Source organism: Rutidosis leptorrhynchoides, chromosome 11 (genome assembly GCF_046630445.1).
Source record: "Rutidosis leptorrhynchoides isolate AG116_Rl617_1_P2 chromosome 11, CSIRO_AGI_Rlap_v1, whole genome shotgun sequence".
In the NCBI taxonomy this organism is placed as follows: Eukaryota; Viridiplantae; Streptophyta; class Magnoliopsida; order Asterales; family Asteraceae; genus Rutidosis; species Rutidosis leptorrhynchoides.
In genome coordinates, this window is record NC_092343.1 from 11,487,434 (window position 1) to 11,499,045 (window position 11,612).

The window sequence follows — 11,612 nt, forward strand, 5'->3', positions numbered from 1 at the left end:
TTAATCTGGTTTTTCAACCAATATTGTGAGCTGACTAATCACACGATGATCACTCGTTTTCGAGTAGCTCGGAAATTTCGTTGATTGACCCTCGTGGCCAAGAAAGGGGTATACTTATTTCATAGGATTTGAACTTATGACATTTTGGGTAAGATCACTTATAATGGGGTGACGTGTTGAGTAACGTGTTAAATGATGTATCGAAATATGACTAAAAGATGAGTGAAAAGGAAGATAAAGGATATTTAAAATATATTATACTATATATATCATTAAGCACAAGACTTTACTGTTCATACCATTATTTTATTGACAAAAGGGTATTTACGTATTTTAATTAGATTATATATGAAAAGACAAGTTATAACCTTGCACGCCAAAAACTTCTTCGTGCTAGAATGAGCGCGCCATCTTGATTTGGAGGCGAGCACACCGCATTAAAGGCGTGCTTCACGCGTGCTGGTTCAAAATTGCAATCGAGCACGCACGTTAATAATGGTCTAAGTGTTTATCAAGATAACATAATTGCAAAAGATAACATAATTTGGAAGCTTATAAATGTGAATTAGCTATAAACAAAATTATACTACATGATGCATATATACTTAGATACATATAAATATGTAATTTATTATTTCATGAGCTATGAACTTTTATTGTAAAAGATAATTCAAATACATTCTTTGTTTAGAGTTTAAATTTTTTTCGAACATTTTTAATTTTTTATATTCAAGTAATAACTTGAGTTTATGAAAAAATAAGTTTACACTACACTCTTATAAACTAATATAAACTCCGTTGCCTATATCATATACTAATAACGAAATATTGCTTAGTTTCGTGTTAGTTTTAGTGTAACTAACAAACTTACTGCATGCTTATGTTTGTAATCATGCGGGTGCAGATAATTGGCATCGATCTCTCTCCTACAAATGAGTTATTCAGAACTAAAAGGCTCACCTATATTCTTGATGAAAAAGTATTAACAGAAGCCAGAGGTGATCCTGAAATTTTGCGCAATCGTCTTGTTCCAAAAAAAGTTGAAATTTTTATTTGGAGATCAGGGAAAAGAAGGCTGCCGGTGTTAATCGAGTTAAACAAACGCGGAATGGATCTTCATTCGGTTTGATGCCTATTTGTGACGACGGTGTGGAAACCATTGATCACTCCTTGGTATTATGAAAAATGGCGTTGGACATTGGTCTCGTGTTTATAAGTGGTGGAGACTTGGTAACTTTACAAAGCTTAGTGTGAGTGAAAATTTCTTTGGAAACCTCAATCGTGTATCGTCGAAGTTAGGATCAAATATTTGGCAAGCGATGGAATGGTTGTGCGGTTGTCTTATATGGAAGAATCGGAATTGTAAAGTCTTCAAGAACAAAAATTGAAACGGTCCTACAGCCCTTAATGTAATACAAGTTACAAGTTTGGAGTGGATTTCTAAGAGGCTAAAGGAAAAGAAAATCGTTTGGCATGATTGACTAACTAATCCAAGTATATATCTATCTTATGTGCATCTGCTTCTCAACATGCTTGATCATCATCCTCTCGTGTTCGGATGTACTACTTGGCTTTAGTTTATCTTTTTTCATTTTTTTCTTCGTTTATTTAGTTTTCTGTTTGATTTTTGGATTAGCGAAAAAAACCCCTTATGAACTAGCACATTGACTTTTCCATATAGGGTAAACATCAGGTAATCAAGCCTACGATCGCGAGACTTGGTACCGGGTGAATTGCGCATTATGCGCACTCTCAGGTCACACTCCCTTTTTAAACAACTTGGCATTACCAGAAATCGAACTCGGATGGTGTGCTTCATTAGACAACTTGGTGGCCACTCAGAGAAAAATATGCGTTGTTACCTTTCTGTTTGTTTCTAGCCATTTTGTGTATTCCAGGCTATATGGGTTCTGGTTCGTGATGTTCATATATGGGTTTATATCTTGTAGTTGTTGTACGTTTTTGATTGTTCGTTCTAGTTATATTAATTTTCATATCTTTCATAAAAAAAAGTTTTAGTGTTGGTATTTTTGGTTGCCCGTACCATATATTTGGGACTAGGACCAATAGAATATTTGTAAATTTGTTAGCTAACATAATTTCTTGCTTGGCTTAAAAAAAAATACTAATAACGAAATAAGTATGTTTGAAGCCTAGAAAGTTTTGTGTTAAAACGTGTGGCAAAAACCATGATTCTCGCCACAATTAACGTTAGCTTTTCTTTGAAGTTGATGATTAGGTTTTTTTGAAGCAAAAGTAGAACACCCATGTTGCAGTTTGTTTGTTAACATAATAAATTAACACTATCCTCTAAGTTAAAAAATTAGTTTTCACTTTGTTAAGTGACAGTATCAATCTTTGTAATAAACTTAAATTACACTATCATAAGGAAAAACATACGAAAGTTTAACAAGACAGCCATTTAACCCCATATTTCTAAAGCAAAAATAATGTTAATATAAAATGACTGAAGTTAACAAGTTCATAAACATATAACCCTACAACTATTTGAATTATTTATTGCCCCGTTGATCTGACGATGTCAAATTTTGTTTCAGCTTACACAATAATATGTCGTGTCAGCTTTTTTTAGACACTTTGTCGATTCAAATACATGTAGTTTTGACATATGCGGGGGCATATGTTAGACAAACTTATAACTCAAATAAATCGAAGAGTCTAAATTAATATTATTGATTTAGTTTTAATCATAGTGACCCAACAGAATCTTGAATCATATTAACATTAACATCCTTAATATAACAAGAAAATAACAAGATACGCATCGAAAATAATTATCAGTGGAATTATTCTAATATAGAAGTGATTAAAAATGAGTGGGCATAAAATATCTTTTTGATTCTAATAGCAATATGAACATTCATTATTAGTCTAATAGCAAAGAACATTCATGTCTGTTCATCTTCTTCTTGGTTAGAAACCCTAATCTAAACATTCTGCTTTCGATTTTTTGATTCTAATTTCTGTTTTTGTTTTCTTCTTCTACGTGCTATTCTATTTGAAATACTCTTTTATCATGTCAAACATACCGACATCCCCTTTTACACCAAAAGCATCGAACAACCAATCCCAGTCGAAACAATCTTTCTTTGCTGATAACAAGCATATCCGATATCAGCCTATCAATCAGGGTATTTGGGTTAAAATTGATCATAATAAGCAAAACTCACCTTCAAAAAACCCTAACCCTAATTACAATAACCAGCAGAATCCAACCCACCTTGTCCGATCCAAATCTGGTCTCAATCATCACTCGACAAGGTTAAACTCATCCTACAATCAATTATACAACAACTTCAAAATACGGGAATCAGCCACCAACCTTATCAATCGTTATGGCAAGCCTTTTCCAGATGCGAATAATTCTAAAACAAATCAATTGCCAAAACCGATCGACAAGTCTAGAATTACTTCATACCTCTTCCACAACTTTCCCGAACACTGGTGTTCAACGGACTTATGGGATGTTTTCAAAAAATATGGCAATATCCACGAGGTTTACATCCCCAGGAAGACCTTAAAAAACGGAAGGAAGTTTGGTTTTGTTAGATTCTTAGACGTTCCAGATTACCACAAAGATTCTCTTGCGAGGAGACTAAGTCTCATTGTTGCGGGTGACAATTTACTCAAAGTATACAAGGCCCGTGATCCCGAAGGAAAGAAACAAGCTCCACAGCCTAACAATGCAAAATCGGGTTCTAGGAACAATGTTAAGGTTGCATTTAACTCACCTGTAGACGAAAGGAATTTCAAAGAAGTGGTCCTAAACAAGCAGGCTACAAACTACGGCATCCCCTCGATTAAGGTAAATTCTAATGATGATCTTATCCAAATACTTGGTCAAGCGGTTATTGCCAAAGTTAAAGATCTTGAATTCCTTGAATATTTTAATGAAATATGTGAAAGTGAAAACCTTGGTGGGTTTACTATCAAATACCTGGGCGGGCATGATCTAATGCTTATATTTGAGGAACCCAACCCGGCCCTAGACTTGATTAACAATTCGGAACACCCATTATGGAAATGGCTTGAAGATATAAACCCATGGGATCCCGAAATTTACAAAACCTCTGGTAGACTTGTTTATGTTAACATATTCGGGGTACCTATTACTTGTTGGTTAGAATCCACATTCATTGACATAGCAAAAAATTGGGGCGAGGTAATTGAAACGTTTAATTGCTCTATAACCAATGAGAACAACCAAGATTTATCGCATGGCTCGGTAATTATCAAAACAAACAATTTCTCACCGATAAACGGCCAAGTTATTATCAACCCCGGTGACGTCAATCAATCTAAGGCTTACATCATTGAAGTTCAAAACTTTTCTATGTTTAACACTTATGGTGATATCGATAATTCGTCGAATTGGGATGATGAAATTCTTTCGGACGATCACATTTCTGACGAAGAGTCCCACTTGGATTGTGAAAATCGAGTTGAAGGAAACGCTGAAAAGACCACCCGTAACAACAACCACGATCCCACGCCTCCTCACCAAACCTCCTCTAATTCCTCTAAACGAATGGATACTCGTCCCTTTAATAATAATGCCGATAACCAATCTCTCCAATCTCCTAGCATATCGAAACCCATCAACCACTTTGACACCACAAACCCTCACACCCATAATCCTTCCAAGCCCGAAACTGTTTTAAATAATACTAGCTCTACAAAAGAAACTAGCCCATCGAATGAAACTGATCCAATTGAACCACCTCCTATTCCTGATTTTAATACTGCAAGGCCATATAATACCACCTCATATCAACCAAAACCAAAAACCATCCCTTTGGAGTCCACTGTAATCACGCAGCCCATTACCACCAATACCCCCCCAAGCCCACCAAGAGAGGATACCCTTGCAATCCCGCAGCCCAACACTGTTATTAACGGCCCATCGAATCATGTAAATGATACCCCTGTTACACCTAGCCACATCTCGGGTAAATCTAATATGGACAGCTCACCTCAACACATTCTAACAAATGATTTATGCTCACCAATAGTGACACAAGAACATGCAGATTCTGTTCCCGAAACCCTCCCTCACCATACCACAAACGACACCCCCTGTACTACCCCTTTAAACCCTCAATCCAACTCTCCATTAAATTTTATGCCTGCCCCTAACGCTACACAACAAACAAATTCCGATCCTTTCAACCTCGAACCTTTACTTTATACGGGTAAAGAAATTTCTAAAAAGAGAAAAATTTCTAGCACCATCGCCAAACCTATCATTAAGTCAAAAAACACCTCTCAAAACCCAGATTTTAAAAGACCTAGATCCAATATGCTTTACATCAAACATCTAGCTAGAAGTGGCCAAAAGCTTAGAATCTCTCAACTGGCTAAACGTTGTAAGTCCTCGTCTAACGGTGGTGGTAGCACATCCTACTTCTCGAAGGGATCTCATATGGACATGGTACATAACAAAAAGACTAAAAAGACAGGTTCTACCTCTAGCAAAAGCTTGGATACGTTCGAATTCGGGAAAAGCATCGGGATTCGTCGCAACAACCCATGAATCCACCTCCGTCACATCGATTCTGTAAGTTTTTTCTCATGTGTACGATTTCTCTTAATATTCGGGGTATTGGACAAACGGGTAAAATAAGCTGGCTTAAACGTATTTGCTATAAAGAAAAACCATCAATTCTAGGCCTCCAGGAAACCAAATGCGGCCAAACACGTGACAACACCATTGAATATTTCTGGGGTAATTCTGATTTTAAATTCGTCCAAAAGGATTCGGATGGTGCTTCCGGAGGTATCCTAACTATTTGGGATACTAATATTTTTTCGTTCAACTATGCTATTGAGGGTGAATTCTTTCTTGCAATTTGTGGCACGTGGGCGGGTCATGACTCTGAAATTGCCTTCATTAATGTTTATGGCCCCCATTCCCATTCAAAAAAACTTAGACTTTGGAGCGAACTCTCATCCCTTACTAACTCCCTTAATATCCCACACATTGTTTTTGGTGACTTCAACGAAGTAAGAAACAAAACAGAACGCATGAACACAGAGTATAATCAAAATTGGGCAGATAATTTTAATAACTTTATAAATAACTCTGGATTAATTGATCTTCCTTTAGGCGGTAAAAGGTTCACAAGGATTTGTGAAAAAACAATGAAGTTTAGTAAACTTGACCGATTCCTCATTTCCGATGGCATCTTCACTATCTGGCCCAACACATCCTCCAAAACTCTTGATCGGGACCTTTCTGACCACTGTCCCATTATCCTAAGAAATAACCTCCTCGATTCTGGCCCTAAGCCAATACGTGTCTTTGACACATGGCTAGATTTAAAAGATGCCGACACCATCATAGAAAAGGCTTGGTTGATCCCAATTAGTGGGAATAGGCCTGACTGCATTTTCCGTAACAAACTAAAAAACGTTAAATTAGAACTTAAAAAACATAGTAATCAACTTGATAACTTAGACTCCCAAATACGTGATCATCTTACTGAATGTAATAATTGGGAACAAACCGCCGAAACTAGACCTTTATCCGAAACTGAAAAACAAAAATGGATCGATGAAAAAATGCATCACATCGTCAAAGAAAAAAAGAAAACAAACATGCTTAAACAAAAATCTAGAATCAAATGGGCGCTTGAGGGTGATGAAAATTCGAAATACTTTCATAACTATATCAAAAGAAGAACAAGTAAAAACAACATCCACGGGCTTTCAATTAATGGTACATGGACTGAAGATCCTAATCTAATAAAACAAGAAACATATTCCTATTTTAACAACATCTTCCGATCCAAACACTTACGTGACGAATGCCCTTTCGATCATGTTTCACATCTTGAATACATTTCTTCCTTGGACAATCAACTCCTAGAAGCTAAATTTAACGAAAAAGAAATATGGGAAGCCATATGTAATTGCGATAGCTCTAAAGCTCCTGGGCCGGACGGTTTCAACATGAGATTCTTTAAAAAACATTGGGAACTGATTAAAACCGACCTCATTAAATCTCTAGATTGGTTCTGGGAAAACTCAGAAATCTCCAAAGGATGTAATGCATCTTTCTTCACATTAGTCCCGAAAAAACCCAACCCAATCGGATTAAATGAATATCGCCCAATCTGTCTAATAGGTAGCTACTATAAAATTCTCACCAAAATACTCTCCAATCGCCTTGCCATGGTCATTCATAAAATCATTGGTAGTGAACAAACAGCTTTCCTCAAAGGTCGAAATATCCTAGATAGTGTCCTAATTGCAAACGAAATAATTGATGAATTAAAACGTAAAAAACAAAAAGGTTTAATCTTTAAAGTTGACTTCGAAAAGGCATTTGACTGCATTGAGTGGGACTTTCTATTTAAAACCATGCACTTCATGGGTTTTGGTCCAAAATGGATTGGTTTCATTCGGGCATGCCTTTGGTCATCATCTATTTCTGTACTAATCAATGGCTCTCCCACCAAAGAATTTTCCCCTGAAAGGGGAATTCGACAAGGTGACCCCATTTCGCCATTCCTGTTCATCATTGTTGCTGAAGGTCTTAACATACTTGTCAAAAGAGCATTAGCCAATGGTCATTTGCAAGGATTAAAGATCGGACATGACAATCTCAATATTACACACCTCCAATATGCTGATGATACAATCTTCTTCGGCGAATGGAATAAAAGAAACGCCAAATATATCTCCAAACTACTAAAATGTTTTGAAAATATTTCAGGCCTCAAAGTTAACTTCCGTAAAAGCAAACTTTACGGTATAGGTACATCTACGACCGAAACCGAACAAATGGCTTGCTACATGAACTGCTCTGCGGGTCATACCCCGTTCTCCTATCTTGGACTTCCTATTGGTGTACCCACATCTCACGCCTCCTCGTGGCAGCCGATCGTTGAGAAATTCGACAAAAGGCTTTCAGATTGGGCTGCTAAGTCTATTTCTTTCGGAGGTCGACTTACGACCATCAAATCAATTCTTAGTAGTATCCCATTATACTACTTCTCCTTATTTCATGCACCATCCGCTATCCTTAAGGTACTTGAATCTAAAAGACGGAAATTCTTCTGGGGAGGATCTTCAAACGATAATAAAATTAATTGGATCAAATGGGACCAAATAATTTTGCCATACGATTGTGGGGGTTTAAACGTGGGGTCCCTCTTTGCTAAAAACATATCACTACTTTGTAAATGGTGGTGGCGTTTTAAAAACGAAGATAATGCATTATGGGTAAAAATAATCAAAAGCATTTATGGGCCGGGGGGAGGGTTGGATACTAACTTTTTATGCAGGAACATTTCAGGTCGCACCATTTGGAAAGAGATTATTAAAGCTGGAAAAGTTGCTGACAATATAGGCACAACCTTCACATCCTCGATTTCAAAGCGCATAGGAAATGGCACATCAATAAGCTTCTGGCATGATATATGGATCGGATCTGAGTGCTTAAAAGATACATTTCATAGACTATTCATGTTGGAATCCCGCAAAGAAGCAACTGTTGCTGATAGAATAATGAACGTTAACTCTACCTCGATCGGTAATTGGGATTGGTCCCGCCCTCCTAGTGGTCGTGCAAAGGATTATCTCACGGAGCTCAACAACCTAATAACATCTGTTATTATTTCAGATCGCCCCGACTCATGGAAATGTTCCCTTGACACATCCGGCATCTACACTTCAGCAGCACTGTCAAATCTGATCAATAAGCTTAAATACGGCACAAACTCTAGAAACCTTTCACTACCTCAAAACAAATTCGTTCCACAAAAGATATTCATTTTCTCATGGAGGGCCGTTCAACAAAAAATCCCGGTTAGAAGCGAACTCGATAAAAAAGGAATTGACCTTCACACCATCTTATGTCCCTTATGTGAGCACCAAATTGAAACCATTGATCACGCGTTGTTAAATTGTCAAAAAGTATCTTCAATATGGATACAATTTCTCGATTGGTGGAATCAAAACAACATAAGTATCTCTAACATCAATGATGCCATCATCTCGGATCAAGGCATATCACATAATTCCATTGGTTCTTCAATATGGCAAGCTGCTAAATGGATTGCGTGCTACATTATTTGGAAACATAGGAACTTAAAGATTTTTTCCGGAAAAATATGGAACCCCGCTGTGATAATCTCCGAGATCCAATCTCAAAGCTTTAGCTGGATCTCAAATCGTTCACGGAAGAAAACACCTATCGATTGGCATCAATGGCTACTCAACCCGTCATTTTACGTGTCACCTCCTTCAAACCGCATAGGCGTCGGTTAACATAACTTAATTCAAATCGGGATGGTTTCGTTATTCTATATAGCCTATGTGGGTTAGATTAAATGGGTTGGTTGTGTGTCAACTTTGTAGTCGCTTGATCGGCACGGTTGTCCCCTCCTTCCCCGCTTGTTGTTCTTTTACGCAAGTTCGTCCCTCGTAGTGTTATCTAGTCTACGTCTCCCCCGATCATAAGTTCAGATAATTATTCCATATTTTCTCAGCTGATCCGTTTCGTTTATAGCATTGTATAAAAGCATATAGGGACTTGTATTGTAATATTCGATATAATAATAATAATACTTTTGCTTTTCAAAAAAAAAAAATATCTTTTTGACTTTGAAAAAGGAAAATTTTGTAAAAAGATAATACGGATGATGATGATGATATTTGCCACCCTGCCTAGTTCGCACCATCACTACTTTGGTCCCAAAACTCTTTTTGGCCGGGCCAATTTGTCAGTTTGGTTTATGAATCATATTAAATCAAATTAATAGTAATTAATATATTGATAAACATATTATTGGATTAAGTAAAATACATGTTCTTTAAGAATATAATTTTAATTTTCCTAATTATATTAATGGTAAATAATATTACTATTATTATTTTTAACAGGTTTAAAACTTATATAATTAAAACTACAAAAATTTTATCAACTCTATAATTTTTTTGTCTACACATAGACATTGGTTTATATTCACTAAACTCAAAAGCATAATTTGATACAATGAGTTTTCTTTTGAAGGGTACTAAAGTTACTAACGGGGCTATTAGTTACCACCCGATCATATTGAGGAAGAGAGTGTATATAAATGGGTTATAAATTTGTTCCCTTTTTATTATTTTCAGGAGGATATTTTTAAAGTCATTAGTAATTCTTGTATAAAAAAAATCTTATTATTTATATTTAATAAAATTAATTTGAAATAGCTACCCCTTTATCCTCCTTATAAAATTCGTCATTGCTTTAAAGTGGATATGAATGAAAGTTAACTCTTTTTATCTAGAAGATAAAATCGTCATACCATTACTCTCCAGCCCATCTTTATAGTCCTATGCCATTAGTCCTATGCCATTAACTCTTCCATATAAGACAAAATGATATGTAGCAAGTAAGAGGTAAAACTGTAAAGTAAAGAAAAAGTTTATGTAACAGTAATTTTTTCTTAAATTGTGTTTTTTTTGTCTGTTGACTATTAATATGAGACGAATGGAGTAATACATTTAATTTATAGTATTAATATTAATACTAATACATCCTTTTATAATTGCATTGTTATTGTTAGTGTCTTCGCGATATTGTGTTTCCTTTAGTGTTCGAGTTTGTTTTTTTTTCCTCCAATTTTGTGAGCCTTTCTGTGCGTTTGTTCTGTGTCTTGTTTAGCTTCTTGCTAGTTGTATCGTGTTTTTTCATATATTAATAATACTTGCATGCCTTTCAAAAGAAATTGTTGTTATTATCATTTCTAAGATAAGAAGCTAATGAAAATTCATAGAATCGAGGATAATGTGTTGAGCACAGTGTTGTAAAAAACGGAAAAAACGGGGGTGTAGACGGGGGTGTAGACGGATTTTGGAGTGCCCCGTCCCGTTTATACATAAAACGTTTGAAAAAACGGAAATCGGCCAAAAAACGGTCAAAAGACGGTCAAACACGGTCCGAGACGGGGAAAAACGGGTTTTTTTGATTTTTTTCAAGTTTTTTTTTTTTTTTATAAAAAAAAAATTAAACGTTGTGCTATTACTTAGGGTTTCTTTTTTTATGTTTGAAATGTTGAAGTATTTAAACATGTGTGAAATGCTTATGTTTGAAATAATGTAATGTACAATATATATATATATAATATATAACATTTTTATTTAAAAGTCAACGTTAGTCAACATCCGTCTAGACCTCCGTCTCGACCCCGTCTCGACCGTCTCGACCCTTTTAGGACCCGACCGTCTCGACCCCGTCTCGCGTCTTTTGCAACCTTGGTTGAGCAGATAAAAAATTGATGATATTAACATAATAACATGTCATGATACACGTGATTTTACAAGTAATTTAGATATTTTTCTGTTACAAAGATTTATTTATTTAAAAAAACAATCATCAAAAGTTGTTCAAAATTCAAAAACCTGGTTTCTTTAACGTAAAATTTCAGGTACCAAAATGTGGAAATATATGTGAAAAATTCCGCAAAAAGAAAAATTAATAAAAAAATATATACATACAATGAAACATCTATCTATACATATACACTCAATTCATTTGACTCGTGACAGTAATGACTGCTCATTTTCTGGTATCTCTTTCCTTCTGAGCAAAAAACAAA

At 35.7% G+C, this 11,612-nt stretch overlaps 1 protein-coding gene across 2 annotated transcripts; it reads left to right on the forward strand.

The window, feature by feature from the left end:
* The first annotated feature begins 2,916 nt into the window (after positions 1-2,916).
* LOC139877067 (uncharacterized) lies at positions 2,917-8,437 on the forward strand. 2 transcript variants are annotated; one of them, XM_071864475.1, is made up of 2 exons: positions 2,917-5,578; positions 8,321-8,437. In XM_071864475.1, exon 1 carries the CDS (start codon positions 3,038-3,040, stop codon positions 5,552-5,554), a length of 2,517 nt encoding a protein of 838 aa, XP_071720576.1. In that variant the 5' UTR covers positions 2,917-3,037; the 3' UTR covers positions 5,555-5,578; positions 8,321-8,437. The 2 variants fall into 2 exon arrangements, with proteins under 2 accessions (XP_071720576.1, XP_071720575.1); XM_071864474.1 differs by having other exon boundaries at positions 8,310-8,436.
* Positions 8,438-11,612: the final 3,175 nt, after the last annotated feature.